We start from the raw sequence: 26862 nt of genomic DNA, 5'->3' as shown, positions 1-26862 counted from the left end.
GATGAGAGTCCAAGGGGAAGGAGGAGTAGCAGAACAAAGAACTCTGAAAGGTGGGGATGGTTTTCCTTGTGGGTGCAGATTCAGGAAGTAGTAAAGGTAGTGCCTATCACCAGGAGTTAGGGAGGGAGTGGGTGGAGGGTAAACAGAGGCATCAGGGGCAGAATGTACTTCTCCTAGTCTGGTGAGGACAGGAAAGATAGCCAGGGTGAAGCTCTGAGCACCTTGGAAGGTGGAGCCAGAGAGTTAAGAGCATCAGCACTGGAACTCAGCCTCCTGGGATTGAATCTCAGCTCTGCCACCCAACCACTATCACTGCTCTGTCCCTGAGAGAAGTAGAGAATGAGAGAGGAAGATGGAGAAGGGCAAGACAGGAGGAGGTACAGTACTGCTGTTCATATTGTTTGGCTCTGAAATATGGAGGCAACACCTACAGAGAGTCTCCTTAGGTCCTGTGACACATGCTGACTGCAGGACCACCGCTGGGGGTGGCATTTCACACTGATCCCCTAAGGATGGTATAATATGGGAACCATGGCTTTCCCACAGGACAGTCTTTGCCACAGTCTGGCTCAGTTGCCAGGAGACAAGAGCCATGTGTCCAGTCGCAGAAGCTGCCTGGCTTTAGAGCTCCGTGCCCCACGGGAGCCAATATCTCTTGTAGCAGCTTCACTGGCACGGCTTCCAGGGCCCCTGCAATGGACGTGGCAGTTACAAGAGTTATCAAGCTCTGGGAAGGCCAAGGTATGGTGTCCCCATCAGGTGTTAATAGTTCACTGATAGTCTTTCCAGTCCAGACACAGTTTACGTGTCACAGTAGATGTTCTTACCCAAGGCAACATGATTTAGTGACATGTTGCCACGTACTGTCTTCCCCTGTTTCCAGGGAAACAGAATTGGGGTATTAAATGAAGGTCAGATTATTGTGCAGAAGGAGAAAGAGTTTTTGTTCAGTCCTTCCTCACAGCGGGATATTTGCCAGTTTTATAGAGAAACTGGGACTCTTCTAGACATGAGCAACGTATTAGAGTGCTAGGTCGGAGATTTGGGAATTAGGGAATGTAGAGTATGGAAGGTGTAAGAAATGTGCTAGGGGATTGATAGCATGTCTACAGGTTAGAGACAGAGCCTGGGCAGTGAAATTGTTTGGCATCCTGGCTGATTCAGTGATAGGGTCTCCCAGGTAACCGGGATGAGCCATCCTCCCTAGAGCAGCTGGGTTTATGGTGAAAGATAAAAATTGCTGGTCTTCTATGCAACATAGAAAAGTGTACTGGTCGACGTGCCGGAAACCTACAAACAACAACAACAAAAACAAAAAACAAAAAAAAAAACAATGAGGCAGAGCCCAGGCATCTCCTTTCCTTAGGTAGATATTTATTGACACCTACAGTCTATCAGGCACAAGTCCTAAGATGGTCTCTCGAACCCGGAATGCCCATGACCTGCAAGCCTTGCAGAAATCATGGGGCAAGGTGTCGAGCTCTCTCCAGGGTGGAATTCTAGGAACCTAGAACCTAAGTCCACATTTGGAGTCCTTTATATTTTTTTTTTCCTTGTGCTCCTTTCTTCCTTTAGTAGGAGAGCTTGCAGTCCTAGGAGAGTGGTCATCACAAACAGGGCTGAAGGGTCTTAAGTGTCCTGGGATCTGTGTGTTGCCCAGTTTGCACGAGAATGTATGCCCTGGCACCAGTTAGAGCTCCTGTGCTGGCAAGATTGGAAGGTGGGGAAGTTAGGCCTCAGGCGCCTCTTGCCTCTCCCTCCCTCTCCCTTTCCACCTCTCTTGATGGGGGCCTCCCCTGCCACCTCAGTTTGGCTCTCACCCCTGGGCCATGCTGGCAAAGGGCCTTGCTCTCTCACTGAGCTATTTCCATATGCAGAATAAACTACTTCCAGGGGAGGCTGTGGGAATAATGCATTTTAATAGGAGTCTCTCCTGAATGTAAAACCATGAAGAACCAAGGGAGCTGAGACTAGTAGTGAAAGAGTTGGGGAAGGGAGAGTGAGTGCAGAGGGGAGGATCTGGAAGCAAGGCAGGAGAGATGAGGTCCTGGGATCCCTAGGTGGCCCAGCGGTTTAGCGCCTGCCTTTGTCCCGGGGCTCGATCCTGGAGATCCAGGATCGAGTCCCACCTCGGGCTCCCGGCGCATGGAGCCTGCTTCTCCCTCTGCCGGTGTCTCTGCCTCTCTCTCTGTGTGACTATCATAAATAAATAAAAATTAAAAAAAAAAAAAGAGAGAGATGAGGTCCTGGTCAGGCCACCCTGGTTAGGCAGGAGGGCACCAGCGCCCTCAAGCATAGCTCAGAGAGGGTGCATGGGACTCTGAGTCCTGCGTGGGCAAGAGCACCCGAGAACCCCTCTGTGTATGTGGAGGTGGTGGGAGGATGCACAGGTGCCTCTGGGCATGTTTATAGCTGTGGGGGTGCATCTTGGGGAGGCTGTTTGCATATGAGGTGCAGGTGTGATTCCTGTTAGCCTGCAGTGATTTTGCAGTAGGGTGAACCTACTACAATTTTAAATCCATACCTGGCATCTATTTTGTGCTCTAAATGAAGACATTAGGGAAACGTGTACTAGACGATGTTCGCTATGTGGATTTTAAAATCTGTCGAGTACGTAGCACTTAGGGCATGAAACATGAAACCGTTATCTTATTTGAATCCCACTATTATCCTAAGGTTAAAATAGTATAAAGTGTTATCCCATTTTGCAGATAAAGAAATGGAGGCTCAGATCAATGACTTAACTTGTCAAAGTTTATATAGCTGAATCTGTCCTAGAACCCAAGATTTGGAGGCTCTGTTCTTTGCAGTCTAAGTTTGCTGTTGAATTGACCACACACCGTATGTCCCAGATGTAGCAAGGTTCACCAGCAAGGAGTTGTTAGCACTGTTTATGGCATAAGTTTTTATGGTTGGGTCACTCCTGTGTACAAGCAGGGTCAAGGAGACACCGTTGACATTGGAGTGCACATATTTAGGCAAAGAAAATCCGCTGGTTGCCTTCTATCCTCTTAATCAACTTATCAAAGCTGAATATGAGCAAATTTAAAACCACTATAATCTATGATTACAGACAGTATAAAATACTAACAGTAGGTGGTAAGGTGGTTTGAAAGTTAAAACTCTAAATCAGATGTCATTGCTAAATTTGGCAAATGAAGGAAAATAAGCCCAAGATCCTTATTTAATTTCTTTGATCTATGAAATAGTTTGTGCTTCATTAAAAACACAATAATAACCTTTTAGCTATATCTGTCTTTATAAGAAAAGGGGGAAAAGGTTTTGTTTATTTTCCCAATTTGCATTTAAATAGATCCTTTTTAATTATTTATTATATATTAAGAACCTGATTTTTATATTTTCACTGAATTTTAGCCAGCATTAAAAAAAAATCAGTTTAGTTAAAAGCAAAACATGAAAAAGAAAAAAAACAAACCAAAAACCCAAGTAGCTTACATGTAAAATCCATCCTCTTAATGAGACAAAACTATGTTAGTTTCCAAGCAAAGAGATAAAATTTCATTATTTAGACATGAACTTTCCTCTTGGAGGAATTTTGTTGTCATAGTACATTTTGTTGAACCAACCATTTGTAGCTTCTCCGAAACATAAATAAATAAATAAAGACAGATGAAAATGTTTGAAACTACTGTGGAGATATTTTCTGTGGTTTTTATCTTTTTTTTTTTTTTAAGCTCTTTGGGTCAGTCTAGTTGAAGCGTTTCCAGAGAGCCCAATTCAAATAGATCAAATCATAAAATGACCTGGCTGGAAGGGGTTTAGGAAGGGCCAGTTTGTCCGGGGATTAGCAACCCCAGAGCCCGTGGCCAACTCAGTCGTGCATTCATTTCATTCACGAAGTATTTGCTGAGAGGTAGTGGAGCTCTTTGAATCAGGGTCCCCATGCCCTGGTGGGGCAGGGGTGAGGGGAGCGGAGTCGGCTGCGTGTTAGAGAGTGAATGGCCCCATGTGAAGGGCAGCACGTTACCTCTGGGGCTTCACAGGGCCCCCTGGGTGGCTGCCTTTTGGGGGTGGTGGGGGGAGTGGGGGTTACTGCCCTGGGGAGCCCAGTCCTCCGAGGTCCTACAGCTGTATGCAGGAAGCAGGGCAGTGTCCCAGGAGCCTGGTTCAACGGGCACTCAGTGAATGTGCATCGGGTGGAGGGAAGGATGCTAGACCCTGGCTTCCCGCCTCTGAGCCTGTGTCCCCGTCTATAAACAGTCCCGGTCGGTGCAGTGAGAGGAAGTGTTCGAATGGCCACGTTAGGCAGAAGCTACCGTGCGCAGTGGAAGGAATGCCCCAAGGAATCTTCATCCTTTGACCTGAAAGAAGTCAGGATCCCAAGTCCTTGGGGTGGGGGGAGCTGCGGGGGACAGTGATAGGGAGGGCAGTTAGTTAGATAGGAGCTGGGGGAAAGGACCGTGATGAGTGGGTTACACGTTAGAAGCCTGGGGGGACAACATCCTGTCCCTGTAGCTTCCAAGACCTTGGGGCTGACGGATCAAGAGCCACAGGTTAGGGCTCGCCCTCCTCTTCCTCCTCCCCAGGGTAACCCCTAGACGCCTTATGATGCATTTGCTCTGCGGTTGCAGCCCCGCCCTCGTGGAGATAGGCTGCAGGATCTGATACTAACCTTTTAGGGTCAAACACTCCCCCTCCCAGCCTGTGAGAGGGGCAGCCCCCAAAGGACTGGAAACAGCCTCCGTTGGAGACCACCCCACTGGGCATCACTCCTCCCAGCCCAGAAAGACCCACTTGGCATCCAATCCCGAAACAGCCTGGGGGCTGGTTCCTCCTCACTGAACCTGCCTGCTGTCCCTTAGGAGCGTGTACTGTTGCTTAAATAAAACTGTTTTCTGAGATTTAGAGGTTGGAGGTACTTTCAATGGAATAGCAACAGCCACTGAATTGGGTGTCTTTAAGGGTACCACTTGCCAGAACTACTTCCTGACCCAGGGGGTTTCTGGTCTCTGCTGTTTGCCCAAATTCCTTATACTGTCCTCCGAGAAAGGGGGTTTTGGGGTGTCCTTCAGTAGCGAGGGAGGAGGGCTGGATCTACTACTTCTTTCCACATACAGGAGCTGATGACTCTGTAAGATTTTTTAGTTTAAAATTAATATGAGAGGGACACCTGGGTGGCTCAGTGGTTGAGAGTTTGCCTTTGGCTCAGGTCGTGATCCTGGGGCCTCCTTGTGAGGAGTCTGCTCCTCCCTCTGCCTTTGTCTCTGCCTTTGTCTCTGGGTCTCTCATGAATAAATAAATAAAAGCTTAAAAAAAAAAATGAAAAAAAAGAAAACTGTTTTCTGCTTTCACTTTGGGCCCCGATGGTCTCTAATTCTTTCTTGCGTCAGCGCCAAGAGCCACGACACCAGGCTTTTCTCACTGACCGGCCTTCTGAACTCTAACACGCCGGACAGTGTCAGGGCTGAGACTCAGGAATCGCCTTTCCCTGGCTATCAAATGATGGTGGTTTTCTTTTTTTTTTGTTGATGGTGGTTTTCTTATCGTCGTTCTTTTCTTCAAAAGTTAGAAATGTAAGTTGCAGCAGTGACTATACCTTCCGATCCAGGAGGCTCATTAAAACTATTTTATTCTGAATGAAAAAAAAAAAAAAATTTCTTAAGTTTCCAAACTGGGCTTGAATCTAAACTGGGAGCTTAACCTCCTTTCTGGGAACCACTTATCCTTTGCAAATGAGGAGAAACCCAGAAATGAGACTTGCCCACAGTCTCATAGGGAGTTGGTGACAGGACGAAGCTTGGAGCCAGCCTAGGTCTCACCCTACTCGGTGCACACATACACATGAGTGTGCACACACATGCACACTTGCACAGATGTGCACATATTCTCTCCACAGCCAGATGCACTGAATGCAGCAGAAATGACCGTGGCCCTTGCGGATGGCCAGGCTACCAAGGGTGCGGGTTATAGCCCATTAGGCAGAAGACTCAGGCCCAGAGAAGACTTGAGACTGGTTCTTAGGGGAGAGATGCCTTGGAGAGACTCTGGTTTCTTGGGATCACATGGGACCATCTGGTCCCCAGAGTAGGCCTTTTACTTTCTTCCTGAGACATGTGTCACCTGTTCGGGGGGCTGCTTCCAGCACAGTTGATTTTTGCCGGGATCTTGGCCATTGGAGAGCTGCTGGTATGCTCCAAAGTGGAGGCCTGGGCGCTGCCGTTGTGGGGGAGGCCCATTCGGAGAGGAGCCCCGTTCCTCCAGCAGCCCCTCCTCTGCAGTCCAGCCTGGACCAGCCCCAGGCAGTCTAATCATTGTGGTGCTGGCGCATAACCCCGCTGCTGATTTGCATATCTAAATAGTCATTTAACAGAACATACAGGGAAGGTCACTTCTCGGCCACTGGGATATCCAAGAAAGTGCATGGAGTGAGCGCTTTTCATCACAAATTCCGGGGACTTCAGGCATTTCGGGCTTTCATTAACTTTATTGATTCTTTTTTCAATAAAGAAAAGAGATGAGAAATTATTTTAAAATGGGGTTGAGAGGCAGAATTTTAAAGATCAAAATTACAAAATAAGGTTCCTCTACACTCCTGGGGCACTTGTCGTCTTCTTTTTTTTTTTTTTTTGTTTTTGTTTTTGTTTTTGTTTTTCCTTTGTCCCTAGTAATAATTGAGGGGTCGGGGGAGCCCCCGTGGGACTGACTGCAGTTGGCAGATCCAGGACAGTGCACACAGCACAGGTTAGCCCAACCTCCGCACGAGCCCCGAGCCCGAAACAGCCTCTGATACCGCAGGGTGAAGAGTGAGGCTTTCATCCTTCCTTCATTATCCGGAGAGGTAGCTGGGACTGATGTGGGGAACTCCAAAGGGGGAGTCCCCTCCAAACCATGCATGGGTGCCTTCAGAAGCCTGAAATGTTTATACCGCAGTGGGAGCTGTCCCAGCCCGATGCCCCTCGCCTGACCCCAGACGCAGGAGTCTCACTGCCCACGCGTACCTCTGCTTGGAGCTCTCGTGAGCCTCTCAAACTTGGCACATCTCAAACAGAACTCACAACCTTCAGCTCCCATCCCACATTCCTACCCTCCTCTTTAGGTAGCACCCTGGTGCCAGCTTTCCTCCAAAGACCCAGGGTCCTATGCCAGACACCTGGCTGTCCCCTAGCTCATCCTCCCCATCCCTCCCCCAAATAATTGTGAGTCTTGCTCCCCATCCTAGGAGTTCTCAAGCCTGCCTGCTTTGCAGACTCAGCTGCCCTGGCCCTAAGCCAGGCTTCCAGGTTCTCCCCGTCCCTTACCAGGATTGCTGTCACCGCCTCCTAACCCTTCTCTCTGTCCTTCTCCCTGTCTCCTGTCCACACTGCAATCAAAGCTCACATCACATTTCAGTGCTTGGTTTAAAACCTTCCACACTGGGCAGCCCTGGTGGCGCAGCGGTTTGGCGCCGCCTGCAGCCTGGGGTGGGATCCTGGAGTCCCGGGATCGAGTCCCACATCAGGCTCCCTGCATGGAGCCTGCTTCTCCCTCTGCCTCTCTCTCTCTCTGTCTCTATGAATAAATAAATAAAATCTTAAAAAAAAAAAAAAAAAAAAAAAAAAAAACCTTCCACACTGCTCGCTGCCCGCAGAATAGAGTGCGGGTCTCCTAAAAGCCTGTCTCCAGGGCTCTCTGTGTTCAACTGTCCTGGTGCCTGTCCAGCCCCAACTCCTCCTCGTGTCAGATCCCAGAAGCACAGCCAGGATGCTTTCAGACTGCCCCCAAGTTCGCTTCTTTGGGCTCCTCATTTCCTGGAGCTCACGTCCCTCTCACCTGGCTAATTCCTACCTGAGCTGGGCTCAGCTCAGGGGACACCTCCCCTGGGAAGCCTTGTCCCCACTCCATAAAGAGTGGGTGCTAGCTTGGTAGAACTTATGGGGCTTTATCTTGATAGATTTTCTTTTTCAAGTCATGGTTTTAATCAAGTCCTATGCCAAGTGGCCCTAACGTTTTATCTGAGTCCTTGTCTGCTTGCCACACTGGTCTTTACACCACTTAAACTCAAGAACCACATGTTAGTCATTTTTGCTTTTCCGTTGCCTGGGACAGTGCCTGGCACATAGCACGTGTCCTGTTGGTTGACCACAACTGAAAAAGTAAAGTCACTTTGCTGCTCAAAGGGGAATAAGAAGTGAGTCTGGAGTTCTTCCTTCAAGAAAGGCAGCACCATCCATGCCGCTCCTCAGCCTGCACCTGTACTCAGCCTCTCCAGGCTCTGCTCTGCAGCTGAGACCATCCCAACTATGTAGCTTCAGTTCCACGTAGAGGAGTCCTCTTTTTCCAAAGGCTTCCCACCTTTTCCTGGCTCTGTCACTTGACTGCACTTGAGTGATAAAGAGGATTTCTTGGCTCAGGTACTAGGGAAGTCCAGAGACATGGCTTAGTTCCGGCAAAGCTCAGTCAGGGATCTTGCCTGTTTCCTGCCATTGTTTTGGCTGCACCCTTTCTCTGCTCATGGGCTTCACCCTTAAGCTGCCAACACCCAATGGCTGTAACAATTTGAGGCTCAGGGTCACAATGACAGTATTGGGGGAGAGAAATTATATCTAAAGAACTAGGTTCTGTTTTCCCAGAAGCTTCCAGACAGACATCCCCTCATGTTTTATTGTACTGAATTGGATAGCATTCCCATTTCTGAGACAACCCCGTTGGCTGGGAAACATCCTACACTGTTTGGCTTAGATCTGGTATCCTGAGGATGGATAACTGTTAGAATGACCCCTCCCTTGGAATTGAGATTCTGGTCAGCTCTCCTTAATATGTGTGGGCTCCCTAGTAGAGAGGTGGACGCCTAACCAACCAAATAAATAAAAAACCAGGGTAGAGAGCTAAGGGGTCGGGGGATGACTGTGTCCACTGTGCCAGCTAGAACTCACCCTACCCTTAAAATCCTCCTCTTCTGGTTCCTGATGGGTTATAGCAGAAACCCTTGGATTGGGAGGCTATGGAGTTACAAGAAAAGGTGGGTTAGTCGAGTCGATTCAACGATGTGTGTGGTTGAGCGATGTGATGTGGGATGGGGGATGTCAGGGTGCCCTGTTGCTTCCAACAAGGGTTTCTCTCTTCTAGTGCGATAGGGAACGGATGAAGCCTCCACGTTGTACTCTCAGCACTTGTCCCTAAAGCAAGCATGGGGCTCTTTTGAAGCTTTCTAAATGTTTTTTTTACAAAGGGGAAGTAGATAGGGATAATGAAAACAGCTTCTTTACCCATCTCCCTGATCCTCTTACTCACTTTCTCTTTTTCCCTTAGGCTCTATCAAGTAACACAGAGGCTGATGATGCATCCTTAGCTAAAAGCGAGGGCTTCTCTAGGAAACCAGGCTGTGGGCCACCCCCACACCGAGAACGATGACTGGTTCTCACTGGGCACCAACAGAAGGACTCTCTTTTTTCCTTCCAGTAGCTCTGAACGTTTTGCACTGCTGGATCCATGACTCTTGTGACTACTCTGTACCTTCTTGTCACCTCTAGATGTTCGACTGGATAAGCCACAACAAGGAGTTATTCCTCCAGAGCCATACGGAGATCGGCGTGAGCTACCAGCATGCCCTAGACCTCCAGACGCAGCACAATCACTTCGCTATGAACTCCATGGTGAGTGGGGGCGCCTGTTCTCAGCACTGCCTCTGGGGGCAGGACAGCAGAGGTGCGGGGCCCTGGGGGAGGAGGAGAAGGAGGGAGGGGTAGAGATGGACATGAGACCTGAGTAAGAGGGAGGGGATCTGAACATGTGGACTCTTTAGCACTCCGTGGAGATGTGTGTAGGATGTGCGGCCAGCCAGCTGTTCCCATAGCAGATTGTGGCCCATTTATGCCTCTGGACTCTGCTTTATTTGGTGAAAGGAAGGTACTGGGATTGTAGAAGGCATTTGCTCAATACTGGTCTGTAAGGGAAAGTCACTGGTTCCGCTCTGCTGATTTAACCATTTTTTGGTCCCTAGCATATGTGAATCACCAAGCTGAGGTAAGGGACCGCAGGCTCTTTGGAAATGTTTCATTGGAGATAGTTGAGTGGGTGACGGCACTGAGGGGGGCACTTGACGGAATGAGCACTGGGTGTTATTCTGTATGTTGGCAAATTGAACACCGATAAAAAATAAATGTATTATTAAAAAAAAAAAGGGGGAAATAGTTGAGTGAATCGGTGCTGTTTAGACCCGAGAAGGGGAGGCTTAAGGGACACACAGTTGCTACCAGAGAGGAGGCTAGAATTGCTTTGTATTGGTTTAGGAGGCAGGACCATCCAGGGGAGTGGAGGAGGAGGCAGGACATGGGATGCACGGAGAGTTAGCAAAGTCCCCTGGTCCTAGAGTGAATGCTGAATTCACAGAGGGATATTTGCTAGCTGTGCGGCCATAGGGAATTTATTTCCCCGGTCTTCTGTTTCTTCATTCATAAAATGGAAGTAAAAGCTCCCTTCTAAATTGCTGTGAAGACCCAATGAGTCAATTATAAAGCGGTGGGAGCTGTGCCTGGTATATGGTAGGTTCTCAGTTAATTTTGGTATAATAATGATGGTGATGATGGTGATGTAGAAGTCCAGTCCGGGTAGAACCTATGATCCCTTGTAAACCTAACACTTGGGGATACTGTTTTTTCCACGTGGTTGTCCCAAGATTTGACTTCAAAATCTTGCCTGCCTTTTGAAACCAGTATATTCAAGATGCCTGTAGCCTAATGAGGCCTCGACTTACCTCACTTTGTTCTTCTGCTCGTTTTTCCTACTTGTGCTTCCTACTTGTGTGTCCAAAAGAAAAGCTCCACAGTCCCCCATATATCTGAACACCAAAGACACCTTCTTATTTCAGCCAGTGATGCTGAGAGGGGGGCAAGCGTTAGGTAAACATAAACACGGAAGATTACAGAAGCCAAAAAGGAAGAGAACTTCATTTTCTTCCAGGTTGTTTTAAATATGCTGTGTACTAGACTTCATGTACTGGAGAAGAAACAATTCTGGCCTTAAGGTGTTCAGTGTCTAGCTGGCGACACAGCCCCATCATGGTGCAGCTTGATGTGTGCAGTAACAGAGATACACTGAGTTAACTGAGAAGCCTAATACCTTAGTGGTCTAAAACAGTGGGGATTTATTTCATGGTCCTATCACATGCCCATCACTGGCTGGTAGGAGTTCTGTTCATCACAGGCACTCGGGACTCAGGCTGACAGCAGCCGCTGCCTCAGATGCTGCTGGCTGCACTGCACATAATGGCTCTGAAGCTTCCACCTAGAAGTGACACATGCCACTTTCACTCACACCTCATTAACCAGCATTAGGCATACGACCACATCTGACTTGCTGGGTGGAGATAGATGGTCCTATGTGTTGGGGAGGAGAGCTTGAGGTATCTGCAACTAGCCCTGATGACTAGCACGGGGAACCGTAGCAGGGTGGAAGGTAGAGACGATCGTCATGAAATGAGCACAGAAAGATAACTGTGGCCACAGAATAGAAGGCTGTGGGACCAGGCAGGGAAAACGTCAACACGAATTTTGTTACCCAATTTTGCATACTACAGACTTGTATCTTCATCTGAACGTAAAGACTCATTTCCTTCCAACTAGTCTCCTATAATTATGTCTCATCCCTGGCTTACTTTAGTCACAGAGGAGCAAGGCAATTGATCACAGGTGATTAAGAATGTGAACTCAAATCTAGTCGAGTTTGATTATCTGGGTACCTTGTGGACTTCCCCTGGTGAATCTGACAAATTCTGTGTCAGAATCTTCCTGTCACCCAACTGCTTGGCCGTAGGGCAGACAAACTCATTTTAATAAGAAGCGAAGACAAACATAATTAGGGAGGTAAGTCTGCCACCAAGCCCCTCGAAACAATGAACTACAAAGCTAAATAGAGCTTTTGGCTTTGAATTATCTGCACCGCTGCTCCTCTCTGTTAATACGGATCACCGAGAGTTAACAGCACAACAAAAATCTTTCTCCTGACAAATTTACTTTTGAAGTCTCCGTTTTCAGGACAAAAACAAGGGAGGAAATTTACTGAAGGGAAGCATCTTGTGGAGCTGGGAGAGAGAGAGAAGAGGAGATTTAATATACAATAGTCAATTAGCATGTTGGGCGCATCTCACAGTCTCCCCCGGTTGCCTGGTTGACTGTGAAGGCAGGCTGCACGCAGAGGCCTCCTTGGACTGATTAGGCTGGCTCTCCTCTCTGGCTGGAGGGCAAGGCAAGGGAAATCCCAGGGTTGTTTGATCAAATTGCCTGGGCACCAGTGCTTTATAAACATGGCTCTGTGCCTTTGTTAACCGGTAGGTTTACAGGTTTGTTATTAAAAGCAGCTCCCACAAAGAGGGATGTCAGCATCCCAAACAGGTGAGGGGAAGGTATTACAGACTCCTTTTCTCTGGCTTGAGTGATGGATGTTGCTGCCAAGAAACAGATGAATGCAAGCAGCTACTGCTGGAGCCCAGTGACTATAGAATGATCCACTACGCAAGGGAAGTGGGAATGTGGATTGTTCTGTAAATTCACTGGGGGCATTTCTGTTTCTGTTCTTGGAAATTATACGCCCACCTCTACTTACACCCACAAATCTGTCCATGTAAAGGTACATGTAGCATACTTTGTTTCAGGTTACAGGTAAATTCTTTTGGAACTTATTGCTGAGATAGGCTGGTGATTCCATACCTTTGGGGGAGGTCACAGACCCCCTTGAAATATAATGAAGCTTATGGGCCCTCTCCCAAGAGTAATGCATATATGAACACCTCTTAGACAATTTCAGGGATTCAAGAGTATCCTAAAGCCTATCAATCAACCTCCCCATTTTACGATGTTACAAACTTCATGATTTCTTCAGGCATTCATTCCACAAATAATTAAGGATCAGATGTTGTGCTGGATATTGGGCAAATGGTGGTGAACAAAAGAGAGATGGTCTGTCCCACAGAGGTTCCAGTAGAGAGACAGATGTTTAGTAAATAATCTCACAAATAAATATATAATTACAAACCATTAAGTGTTATGTTGGAAGAGTAAGATATGCTATGACAGAGTATAATAAAAGGAACTCAATTTAAATGGGGATGTCAGGTACATGTTTTGATTGACAGTCAACCCCAACTTAAAGCTCATTTTTTTTTTATTGATAGTAAATTAATTGTATGTGAATTAGCTCTATGGTGGATCAAACAACTTATAATTAAAGAAATCCTAGGTATATTGTTTTATAGATAAAAATAATCAACTTATAATTTATCTGGTTTTTAAGTTTTGTTTTCATGTATCTAATTTTATATACTGGTTAAAGACCCAGCTCCAACTGAGGTAACCATTACCAAGAAATAATCGAGTATCATTAAATCATGAAAGAAAAACCAGAAATTTCCTAACTTCTATCAATGAATTGGTACCAATAAAGGCCACCAAATTATTAACACATCAAGGGTATGGGAGTAATACCCTACTGAGTAAGGTACATAAGCAACTCTGGAAAAAAAAAAGGTTAAAATTGGTTGATACTTGCATTTTTGCCATAACATGTTTTTTTATAATTCCCAGTGGAATTATAAAGTTTTTTGATCTTCAAAATAATAACAACAATGATAATATCCTACCTACTAAACCTAAAAGGGAAATATTTGCAGGCTTCTTATAGTGCCTCAGAAAGCCAGGTGTCTTGAGCTCTCTGAGGCCCTCCTCTTGCTTAATTTTGCCTGCTGTTGTAGAATCCTTTCTCACAAATTCTCTTTCCTCTGAGTGTGGCCTTCTCTCATGGGAGTGTAGAATAGATCAAAGTAGGGTTGAACTGTAATATACAATAGAACAATCACATAGCCATCCATGTTCTATTTCTTCATGAAAAAAACACCCACGGGAGTAAATCCAAACATAATGTAGCCTTATTTACTATTTTAATTAGCCAGTTCTTTGGGAAAAAAAAATTGCTAATGGCTTCTGTCTAGAGTTTTAAAATATGAAATAATGTTCATTTTCTATTATTATGACTGTGAGACTTCACATTAGTGATAACCATGTGCAGCTGGGTGGTAGGAATCCTTTCTGCTATAGCATGTTTGATAGCTGTTTTAATCCTATTAATTTGTTCAGCAGAGGCACATATTGCCATTTGATTGCGTGTGAATCAGACCAAATACAGCAAAGCCTGTGGTGTTCTTTATCTTTGTTTTGAGGAAAATTACAAACGTAGCATCAAGGAAAAGTCAAATCTGATACAAGAGTGATAAAGATTCTGAGGCAGATCTCCTGACCCCAATTTGAAAAGCCTTGTTCTGGGGTCATCTGTCATCTTTGATGCTTGGCATCCCCAAAGCATGATTCTCCAGCCCCAACTAGGAGGCACTTTTTATAATGAGAGTATTTCTAGATTTCAGTGTAAACACACACACATACACACACACACACTATGTGATGTTTAAATAGTCAGTATTTGATCCTACCATAGCTACAAAGCCCCTTAGTAGATATAGAACCTGTAGAAGAAGGAACCTTATAGAAGTGGAAGGAGGAGATGAGGAGGAAGAAAAAGAGATCCATCTTATCTGGTGTGCATTAGTCTTTATAGTACAATTTTTTTCAAAGAATCACATAGTGAAGGGCACCTGGGTGGCTCAGTCAGTTGGGCATCCGACTCTTGATTTTGGCTCAGATCATGATCTCAGGGTCTTGAGATTGAGTTCCATATGGAGCTTTGTGCACAGTGGGGAGTCTGCTTGAGGATTCTCTCTCTCCCTCCAGCACTCTCTTGACTCAACACATGTGCATTCTCTCCCACTGTCTCTAAAATAAATAAGTAAATCTTAAAAAAAAAAAAAAAAGAATCCTATAGTGAGCATGCTAAAATGCATATTTCTTTTGGTTCCCACCCTAGTCATAGACAATCATAATCTCTGGTGGATTGGCTCTAGGAACCTGCATTTTAAACAAGTTACCCAAGGTGATTTATATGCATATTAAAGTTAGAAAATATTGTTTTGTGGAAGCTATAAGTATGAAACAGTTACTACATAAAATAAAGCATCATAAGTTCTGGAAGAGTCCATTTCCAGCTTGAGGAGCTCCACAGACCCACTCTCCAGTGAAACTAGTAAAAATCATTTAATTTAATTTATATTTTGGTGAAAAATATTTTAAAACAACCATATAAAGTCTCTGGAAATGGACCTAAGTGCATTCAGCAAATTAAGAAATGTTTATTCAAGAAAATCTACTAAAACTCAATAATGACATTGAGTCTGTGGTATTTGAACCTAGACCCACTCTCTCCCTCTCCCCTCCCAGTTCCATAAGATGAAATTGCCCTCCAAACTGGTGCAACCAAGAACATAGGGCCCCAGCTCCCAGTTGAAGAATTGTCATCACAGGACATTTCTTATCCTGTTCCAAAGCTACCTGTGCTAAAGCTAAGTTCTGGATGAGTGTGGCCAAGCAGGGGAAACTCCTTCTTCTGTCTAGCTCCAACTCATAGAACAGAGGCTCTACCATAGGTGCAACACTGCTGAGAATCCTAGGGCCCCTATCTCCCTTGCCTCAGCTTGTAAGGCAGAGATTCCATGCTGGGAGAGGCAAATTGAGGCATGAGGCTACTCATCTCATTCATTGAGTGTACAGCTGCTAAAGTGGGTGATGTATTACTCAGGAGGTACACCATCATCCCTAATCCCAGCTCCAGAGCCATGGCTGAGATTTTGCCTGGGGGTAGAAACAAATTAAAACAGAGAGCTCCAAGTCTTTTCCCAAAGGAGTTAACCTCATTTGCAACAGAGAATGGAGAAGTTTAAACCAACAGCAGTTTCAAACATACTATTAGGGAAATTTACAAGTGGTCAGAGGAAAGAGAAGATTAAAGAGACCACTGCCAAGACCACTGTCATCCCAGGGTGACTGTGGGAATACCCAAGGCTGTACCACCTGGGGAATAACATCAGAGGTCATCTACTGTGGGACCTGAAGTGGAAATAGTCTTTACTAAAACAGTCCAGCCAGTCACAAAACAAATAAGCAAGCAAATAACAATAACAAGACCTAGAAGTAGGAGATTGGGACCCAAAGTTGCTATAAAATATTATTTAAAATGTCCAGTTTCCAAAAAAATTATAAGACATGCAAAGGAACAGAAAACATATAACCAGGAAAAAAATAGAGAAAAAACATTTACCGGAAAGAACAGGCAACAGAAACTGCCCATGAAAGTGACCAGATGTCAGATTTAACAAAATTTCAAAATAGCCATTATAAATGTTTTCTTTTAATGAAACTAAAGGAAGCAATGATTGAAGAAGTAAAGGAAGGTGATGGTTTGATGATAATATCTCTTTTAACAGAGAATATTAGTAAAGAGATGGAAATGATAAAAATGAACCAAAAGGAAATTCTGAAATAGAAAAATACAATTACTGAAATGAAAAATTCACCTAAAAAGCTCAACAGTGATTTGAACAGGCAGGAGAAAGAATTAGCAACCTTGAAAATAGATCAATATGAATTATACAACCTGATGAATAGAGAGAAAAAGAATGAAAAAAAAAACAAAAAAACAAACCATGACCTCAGAAAAGTATGGTATACCATTAAGTACAGCAGCATATGCATAATGGGAGTACTAGAAGGAGAGAAGAGGGAGAACAGAATAGAAAAGCATACAAGAATAAATAATGGCTGAAATCTTCCTAAATTCATTGAAAAGAATTATACAGCCAGGAGACTTCGGAAGCTCTAAGTAGGATAGCTGCAAAGAGACCTACAACCAGACACATCATTGTAAACACTGAAAGCAGGGGCACCTGGATGGCTCAGTAGGTTAAGTGTACAAGTCTTAATTTCAGCTCAGGTCATGATATCTCAGGTTCATGATATCAAGCCCAAGGTGGGGCTCTGTACTGGGTGTAGAGCTTGCTTAAGATTCTCTCTCTCTTTCTCCCTCCTTCTCCCTCTGCCCACTCCCAATACTGAAACAAAGACAAAGAAAAAATCTTGAAAGCAGAATGAGAAAAGTGACTTGTCACAAGGGAACCTCAATAACATTAATAACTGATTTCTCATCAGAAACAATGGAGGCCAGGAGGAAGTGAGATAATATATTCAAAGTGCTCAAAGGAAAACACTGTCAACCAAGAATCCTATATTCCGCAAAGCTAGCTTTCATAAATGGAGGTGAAATAAAGATATCCTCAGCTAAACGAGTACTGAGAAGGGTTGTTGCCAGCAGAGACACCTTATGAGAAATTATAAAAAAAGACCCTAAACAATGGGACACCTGGGTGGCTCAGCGGTTGAATGTCTGCCTTTGGCTCAGGGTGCGATCCTGGTCCCGGGATCAAGACCCACATCAGGTTCCCTGCATGGAGCCTGCTTCTCCCTCTTCCTATGTCTCTGCCTCTCTGTGTGTGTCTCTCATGAACAAATAAGTAAATTCTTAAAAAAGAAAAAAGAAGACCCTAACCAGTAATTTGAATCCACACAAAAAGACAAAGAGTATCAGTAAAGGTAACCATGTAACTATAAAAGACAATATAAATGCATATTTGTTCTTTTTCTCTTATTGTTTTAAAAATTGTGTAAAATAATATGTATATAACATGCTATATGCCTATAGCATATAGAAATATATGTGCCAGTAACAGCACAAGTAGGTGAGTGGGAACAAAGCTGTATTGGAGTAAGGAAATTACTTCATATGGTAACTTGAATCTACAAGAGCAAAAGGAAGGATCCAGAAGTGATGAATACAGAGGTTAATATAACAAAAGCTATACATATATACTAATTCTTTTTTCTTATATCTGCTTCTTTAAAAGACATATATAAAAAATCAATAATATAACAATCTAACTCTAAGTTTGTAGCACTTATAGATGTAGTGTATATAATAATAATATCACAAAAAGGGAGGAAGGGAATAACAAGATAGGAGTAATGTTTTTACTCATTGGAATTAAGTATACATCTGAAGCAGATTCTGATAAGGGAAGATGTATATAGTAAGCTCTAAAGCAGTGGCTAAGAAAGTAACTCAGAAAAATAGTAAAAAAATCAGTAAAGATATTAAAATGCTACATTATAAAATATTCACCTAATGCAAAAGAAAGCAGGACAGGAAGAATAAAAGTTTAAAAAATGTGATGTAGATTAAAAGTAAAATGGCAGATATAAATCCAACTATATCAATAATGACATAAAATGTGAAAGGGCTAACACTCTAATCAAAGGTAGAGATAGACTGAATTAAAAAAGAAAAACAAGATCCAACTATAGATTGTAAAAGGATGTGAAAGTAAAAGGATGGAAAAAGATGTATTATACAAACAGCAACTACAAGAAAGCCAGAGTGGCTACACAAATAACAGACTTTTAAATAGACTTTAAAACAAAAAATCTTACTAGAAATGCAAAGGGACATTTTGTAATGACAAAAGGGTCACTCCATCAGGAAGATATAATAATTATGTAAGCATATATGTACGTAACAACAGAACACCAAAATACATGAAATAAAACTGACAGAAATGAAGGGAGACTACAACCCAACAATCATAGAGACTTCAACACTCTCACTTTTTTTTCCAACACTCTCACTTTTAATAATGGACAGAACAACTAAGCAGAAGATCAGCAAGAAAATAGAAAACTTGAAACAAGGAAAGAGGGGCTGTAAACAAAATTGACCTAACAAGATATCATGAATACTCCATCCAACAACAGCAGACCATACATCTTCCCCAGTGTTCATGAAAATTTCCTGGGATAGATCATGTGCTAGATCATAAAACAAACCTCAATAAATAGGGTAAAAATAATATAATGTTCTCTGACCAAAATGAAACAAAAAATCAACAACAGAAAGAACTTTGGGAAATTTGGAAATATGTGGAAATTAAATAACACACTCCTAAATATACAATGGGTCAAAGAAGAAATAAAAAAATTGGGGGGCAACTGGGTGGCTCAGTCAGCATCCAACTCTTGATTTTAGTGCAGGTCATGATCTCTGAGTTGTGAGATTGAGCCCCATGTTGGGCTCTGCCCTGGGGTCTGCACTGGGACTTGCTTGGGATTTTCTTTCTTCCTCTGCCCCTCCTCACTGCTCATGTGTATTTTCTCCCTCTCAAAAATAAAAAGGAAATTGAAAAATACTTTGAGATGAATGAAAATTAGTCACAACATACCAAAACTTATAGGATACAGCTAACACAGTGCTCAGAGAGACATTTATAGTTGTAAATACCTGTATTTAAAAAATTCTGAAATCAATAACCTAACCTTCCACCTTCAGGCACTGGAAGAGAACAAACTAACCCTAAAGCAAGCAGAAATAAGTAAATAATAAAGATTAGAGTTGAAATTAATGAATTAAGAGAATAGAGAAACAACAGAAAGATCAGTGAAAACAAAAGCTTGTTCTTTGAAAAGATCAAGAAAATTAACAAACCTTTGGCTAGAATGACCAAGAAAACAAATTACTAGAATCTGAAATGAAAAAGGAGACATTACTACCAACCTTACAGAAATCAAAAGGATTACAATGGAATAGTACAAATAATCGTATCCCAATAAATTAGAAACTTAGATGAAATGAGCAAAGATTAAGGCTCAGATGTCTTCAACACTGAATTCTAAGAAATATTTAAAGAAAAATTAATACCAATTTTTCAGAAACTTTCCCCCAAAGCAGGAGAGTACCTTTTCCAGCTCATTCTATTAGTCTAATAGTACCCAGATACCAAAACCAGACAAAAACATCACTCAAGAAAAGAAAGGTACAGACTCATAATGTTTATAAGTATGAATGCAAAAATTTCCAATAAATTACCAGCAAACTAAATACAGCAACATATAGAAAGAATTACATACCATGACCAATTGGGAATTATTCCAGGATTTTGAGGTTGGTTTAACATCAGTAGAATAAAAAACAAAAACCACATAATCTCAATAGACTTAGAAAAAACATTTAAAATCCAACACGTTTTCATAATAAAAACATTCAACTAAATAGGAATATTTAGAAGAGAACTTTCTCAACCTGTAAAAGGGCATCTATGAAAAACCCACAGCTAATATCATACTTAATGATTAAAGACTAGATTTGTTCCATCTAAGATTGGGAACAAGACAAGGATGTTTGCTCTTGTCACTTTCTGTTCAATATTGGAAGTTCTAGCTAGAGCAATTATTCAGGAAAAAGAAAAAAGATCCAAATGATAAAGGCAGAAGTAAAACTATCTCTATTTTCAGATAACATGATCTTGCATATGGGAAATCCTAAGCCGTCCATTAAAAACTATTAGAAGTAGTAAATGAGTTCAACAAGATTGCAAGATGCACAATCAATACTCAAAAATCAATTTTATTTCTACATACTAACAATGAACAATCTGAAAATGAAACTAAGAAAACCATTCCGTTTACTTAAGAAGAATAAAATATTTGGGGAAGTTTTAATTAAAGAGGTATACTACTTGTACTCTGAAAATTATAAAAACATTATTGAAAGAAATTGAAGAGCTAAATAAAGGGAAAAACATCTCATACTTGTGGATTGAAAGACTTTTTATTTGTTAAGATGGCAATCAATCTACAGATTCAGCATATTTCTGTCAGAGTCCCAGCTGGCTTGTAGAAGCTGATTCTAAAATTCACGTGGAATTACATGGGACCCAGAATAGCCAAAACAATCTTGAAAAAGTGGAAGGACTCCTATTTCCTGACTTCGGAACTTTCCACAAAGCAACAGTAATCAAGACAGTGTGCTCCCAGCATGGGATAGACATACTGATCAATGGAACAGAATTGAGAGTCTATTAATTAACCCCTTATGTCTATGGTCAGCTGAGTTTTGACAAAGATACGAAGATCATTCAATTTGGAAAGAATAGTCATTTCAACAAATAGTGCTGGGACAACTGGATAGCCCCATGCAAAAGAATGAAGTTGGACCCTTTCCTCACATTAAATTAAAAGCAAATAAATTGGACTTCATCAAAATGAAAAAACTTTGTGCTTCAAAAAATATAATCAGGAAAGTGAAAAGATAACCCACAGAATGGAGAAAGTATTTGCAGACCATTTGTCTAATAAGGGACTTGTATACAGAATATATAAGGAGGGATCCCTGGGTGGCGCAGCGGTTTGGCGCCTGCCTTTGGCCCAGGGCGCGATCCTGGAGACCCGGGATCGAATCCCATATCAGGCTCCAGGTGCATGGAGCCTGCTTCTCCCTCTGCCTGTGTCTCTGCCTCTCTCTCTCTGTGACTATCATAAGTAAATAAATAAAAATTAAAAAAAAAAGAATGTATAAGGAATTCTTACAACTCAGTGACCAAAGACAAATAACCTAGTTTAAAAATGAACAAAGGCGAAGCACCTAGCTGGCTCAGTCAATAGAGCATATGCCTCTTGGTCTTGGGGTCATGAGTTCAAGCCTCAAGCTGGGCATAGAGCTTACTCTAAAAAATGGATAAAGATCAGTATAGACATGTCTTCAAAGAAAATATACAGGTGGTCAATAAGTACATGAAAAGATGTTTGACATTGATAGTCATCAGAGAAATGCAAATCAAAACCACAATGAGATATTTCATACCCATTAGAATGATTATAATCAAAAAGTCAGATTATAACAAACATTGGCAAGGACTTTGAGAAATCCAAACCCTCACACTAGTACGGTGTGGCCACTTTGGAATACAGTCTGGCAGCTCCTCAAACAGTCAAACATAGAGTCACCATATGTCCCAGTGATTCAACTCCTATGTATATACCCAAGAGAAATGAAAACATATGTTCACACAGAATGTCCATACATTGCACACAAGTGCGTATAGGAACATTATTCATAATAACAAAAAGGTGAAAATAACCCAAATTGTCCATCAACTGATGAATGGATAAACAAAATATGGTATATGCATGCAATGGAATATTATTTACCCATAAAAAAGGAATGAAGTGCTGATACATGCTGTAACATGGATAAACTTTGAAAACATTTTACTGTGTGAAAGCCAGGTTCCAAAGGCCATATGATTCCATTTGTATGAAGAGTCTAGAGTAGAAGGAAGGAAGAGAGAACCTATAACCTATAGAGAAAGGAAGTATATTAGTTGTTGCTTAAGGTTGGATGGATGGGAGATGGGGAGACAATAGCTAAAGACCTTCTTTTTGAGAGGATGAAAATATTCTAAAATTGACTGTGGTGTTGCTTGTGCATATCTGTGTACTAAATACTAATAGTATACTCAAAAACCATTGAATTGCATAGTTTAAGTGGGTGAACTGTATGGTATGTGAATTGCATCTCAATAGAACTGTTTTAAAAAGAAGAAAAAGACACCTGGAGTATGGGTGTTTTGTAAGTGGGTTCCCACTATATTTAGGATAGAACCTTATTAATGGTTAAAGAGAGTGGCCATGACAGAGCGTGGACACCAACCCTGGTGATGTTACAAGGCTGAGGGAGGAAGATAGGCGTGTGCCACTCGGCATTCACTCATTGGTATACTCAGCAAACTTTTGCTGTTCGTATTCTCTATGCCTTTTGCTAGACCCTTAGAACAGCAGGAGTCACAAGTCACAAAGCGGTCTTCAAGGGAGCTTGCAGTTTAGGCATCTTCACATTCATGTCCCTAATGCAAAGAGAATTTTGCCCACTAGGATATAAGCTGTGGAGGGTACCTTTGTCTGTTTTATTCACACCTGCATCCCTAGTACCTATGATAATGCCTGGCACCTCATAGGTTCCTAATAAATACTTATTAAATAAGGATATTAAGCATGCCACAGCATCTGCCGACAGCCCGGAACAGAGTTTGGGCAGCAAGGATGCAGAACTGGTAAGGTGGGGCCATCACTTCCGCGGGAGGCCTATGGGTCATGGCGCTAGCAGAAGCTGAACAACCCTTGGAAAGCAGGGGAATGAGAGCAATGGTTTCCATCAGGAATGGGCCTGGGAGCCAGGCTGCTTACAAGGCCCCCAAATGAAGCATACTAAATTCCAGGAACTAGTGGACTGGATGATCTCTCATGGACCACCTTGACCTCGAGCATCTTTGTTTCTGAGGTTCTAATCCTAAAGGTAGAGGTAAAGCAACTAAAATGTGTTCCTCCCTGACAAGAGTGAATGTGATCCTAGGTTTGCTGTCAACACTGGGATTCCTAAGGCGGGCCTTCTGAGGAAACCTATACTTGTAAGATATTGCACATATCACCAGCCAGACCTATTCTTACGAATCAAGCTGAACAGGATGCGGCATTTGTATTTCCACAAACAGCCCTGTGGGTGGAATTTCGCTTTTCTTCCAACCCAGTAGGAGGATTAGATTTTATTTTCTGATCTGCTCGGTATCCATTTATGAATCCTTGCTCTTGGCACCATTGTCAGAATTAAACATGTCCTAAGGAAGGAGGAAGATGCTTTGGAGGGGGCCCGGGGAAACTGGTGCACGTGGCTACGGCCCCAGGCCTCATCCTGCTGCCCACTCTAGTCCCCTGGGGGAAGTTTGAAAAAAAAAAACACCCCATCTGGACCCCACAGCCCTAGACTCTGCTTTAACTGTGCTGGGGTGGAGCCCAGGAAATAGGTACAAGGTTGAGAACCAGATTGAGAATCATGGGCTCAGGGTGAAGAGAAAAAAAGCACCTGACAATGGCCAGGGGTCAAACTCTAAAGCTACCAGATAATGAGCCTGTGGAACTGGAAGTGAGGATTTCCCTTTAAGATCACGAGGCTCCAGAGAGAAGAACTATCTGTCTTTACTCCCTGCTCCTAGCTCCCCATCCCAACCTTTTTAGGTGCCCCACTTGACTTTGTGCATTGGTCTCTAATCAGCTTTTGTTTTGTTTTGTTTTGTTTTGAGGGATTGGCTTCAATTCAACAGAAAAACCTTAGGGATGCTCCTTGGCTCCCTGCGGCCGAGACTTTCTCAGCCTTGTCCTGATGCACGGTGCTGGCTCTTCTCACCAGTCAGCCAAACAGCCGGGTCCCTTCTGAAAGCCTGCTCTGAGCTGATCCCCAGGGCCTGGCTGACCACTCAGACTTTACCTTCTCTCTTGTTTGTACACCCCCTCCAGGCCCCAGACTTGCCTCTTCCTCCTCACTCCTAATTCTCTGCCCACAGCCCTAGGACCTCTTTCCTGGCTTTGGTCCACTGCTCTCCAAGGCCTTCCATCAACATGTCCCTTGACCTCAGCTTATTTGCTGGGCCCTCTTGGTGTGTGCATCCCTTGAACCTCATGGCTCAGTTTACCCACCCACTCTTACATACTCACATGCAGCCAGTGCCTGCTCCCTGACAAGTTTGCAGCTGCCAAGGAGTTAATTTGCCTGAAATTCAGCCAAAGCTGACTCATGCCTCTTCTTTGAGGTCTCCTGGAGCCAAATGAAAAGCATGAAATGGCCTATGAAACCTAGCACGTCAGATGAGATAATGTACACAGAAGGGCTTAAACCGTAAAGCTTGACACAAATATAAAATATTGATAAAAATAAGCAGCAGTAATGTTGCATATGCCATTCTGGGGCATGGGTGGTAGCCAGCCAGGAATGCCAGATAAGGGACAGAGAGACTGCTCAAGGACATGTAGGTAAGTTTGAAAACTGAGAGGTCAGGACCAGGTAGGCATAGGGGAAGGGAACATTACAAAAAGAAGAGGTCAGAGAGCCTGACATAGCCAGAGGCCCACAAATGAGCAAGAGCTACAGGATTTCCATCAGCAAGTCCTTTTGGCTCCACCCTCAAAACATCTCCAGAATCTACCTTCTTACTTGTCACCACCTCCACAGCTACCACCCTCGCCCAAGCTGCCATTAGCTCCTGCTTGGACTGTTGTTGTAGCTCCTACCTGGTTCCCTTCCAGTCCATTCTCAACACAACTGCCTGAAGGTTGCTTCCAAGAGTGAGATACATTATATTGTGTCACTCCTCCACTCAAAAATGCTTTAATGTCTTCCTATCCATCCCAAGATAAAAGCTGAAGTCCCTACTGTGGCTTACAAGGCTCTACATGGTCTAGATCTCAGTTACCTCTCAGATTTCAGCCTCTACCACCTCCTTATCTGCTCCAGTCATCCTCGGCTTCTTGCTGTTTCTTGAGCCCACCAAGGACATTCTTGCCTTGTGGTCTTTACCCCTGCTGTCCCCTCTACCTGGAGCTTCTTCCTGCCCACAGCCACATATTCACTCTCTCACTTCATTCAGAGATAAGCTCAGCTCTCACCTCCGACTTCAGGGGTCAGCCTGCCCTGACTTCTCTATTTTCAGTAGTGTTTCCCAGTCCCATCTCATAGTATACTCTTCTCAGCTGTATTTTATATAGAACTGAAATATGTATAGTAAATATTTATCAATTTATTATCTGACTTTTCTACTAAAATGTAAGCTCCATGTGCATATAGGGATTTTGTCTGTCTTATTCTCTGTTTGCACAGTGTCTTACATTGTTGGATATATAGTTGAGTAAGACAGCAGATTTAAACTCCAGCAATAAGGCAAGACATCAATTAAAGGAGCAAAGAGTTGCCTTAATCCTGAGCTTTCCAGAGGTTCTGCAGAGTTGGGGATCTGTTCTTCAGGTGACTGGCCTTAGGTTTTCAGGTAAAGATTATTGCTCCAAGGAGGGAGAGAACAAGAGACTCCTGCCCATTCTAGACTTGGGTTATTATGGGATTTTCAAGGGCAAGTCAAGGGCCCCAATAGGGAGACTTCAGAGATGTAGAAACTTTTATTAAATTCTCTCCCCAGAAACCCTATTTCTCTGAGATGTGAATGATTGAATCTTTGGGGGGGAAATTTCTCTTCATCATCTTCTCTCCCTTTAGGGACATCCTTGGCCAACCCAACTGCTTTCCTCTCTATAGAAAGAGTATGAGCACTAGGTGCTAACTGCCACTCTGTGATTCCTGCCTGGTTGTGTGATCATAGGCAAGTTATTTCAATTTCTTAGAGCCTTACCACTGCGCCTATAAATGGTGGGGATAATGATAGTACTTTGCCAGGGGTGTTGTAAGGATGAGATGTGATCATGCATTTTAAGCACAGCACTTGGCACAGTGTTGTGCTTGGCAAATGTTCAGGTATTATTGTCAGGGTCAGGAGTGCTAGAAGAAACAGTTCTTGTTCTCAGAGTTCCCATCTACAGAGCTTCTCAAACTTTAATGTGCATGCATATTACTTGGGACAATCTTGTTAAAATGCAGATTCTAATCAGAAAGTTGGGAAGGAGCTTGAGATTCTGCATTTCTAACCAGCTCCCAGGCTGTGCCAACACACAGACCGAGCTCTGAATAGCCAGGCCTACACAAGAAAGGGATTGGGGAGAAAAAACTGATGAATATATTTCCATGAAGTTTTATAGCCTCTGATTTCAATCTTAAAAGGCGGCCTGAAATTACTATATTCTAACCCAGAAGAGCTATATTGTTCCCAGACACTTTCCCCACTGGTTTTCCCAGATCTGATTCCAGCCAAATATTAGGGAAGAATGGGTAATTCTTCCCTAATATTGGAATCCTGCAACACTGTCTCCTACAAAGACACTCACCTCTCTAAAGAAGTTTCACTCTGAACTGAGAAAGGAGAGAGAGACCGATTTCTCTTTTACTAAAATCTGTTCCTGGGTTTCCTTGGCCCTTGGACATATGGCCAGGCACTTGTTTTCATGACTGCTTAATGGTTTGTAAAGCAATTGCTGGAGGAAACATTGCTACAGCAAGCCAAGCGAGAGGGACAGAGGGATTCATGGGCCAATGTTATCTTTGCTGAGCACCGGGGCTGCTCCAACTTCTTTCCTCTCTCCACCCGACAGTGACAGATGGCTTCCACATGGTTTGACCTACTGTCTGGCCAGACCTGACCAGATAGTCATCCATCAACTGCCCTATTTAGCCCCC

At 43.3% G+C, this 26862-nt stretch overlaps 1 protein-coding gene across 24 annotated transcripts in view; it reads left to right on the top strand.

Moving 5' to 3' along the window:
* KALRN (kalirin RhoGEF kinase) overlaps positions 1-26862 on the top strand; it is a 657335-nt gene that overhangs the window by 243705 nt on the left and 386768 nt on the right. For all 24 annotated transcript variants that reach the window (XM_072811625.1, XM_072811621.1, XM_072811628.1 and 21 more), the window contains exon 6: positions 9471-9593. In XM_072811625.1, coding sequence (XP_072667726.1) covers positions 9471-9593 — 123 coding nt within the window. The remainder of the gene's footprint in view (positions 1-9470; positions 9594-26862) is intronic.

Source organism: Canis lupus, chromosome 35 (assembly GCF_048164855.1).
Source record: "Canis lupus baileyi chromosome 35, mCanLup2.hap1, whole genome shotgun sequence".
NCBI classification, from domain to species: Eukaryota; Metazoa; Chordata; class Mammalia; order Carnivora; family Canidae; genus Canis; species Canis lupus.
This window is presented reverse-complemented; position numbering and strand designations above follow the sequence as displayed.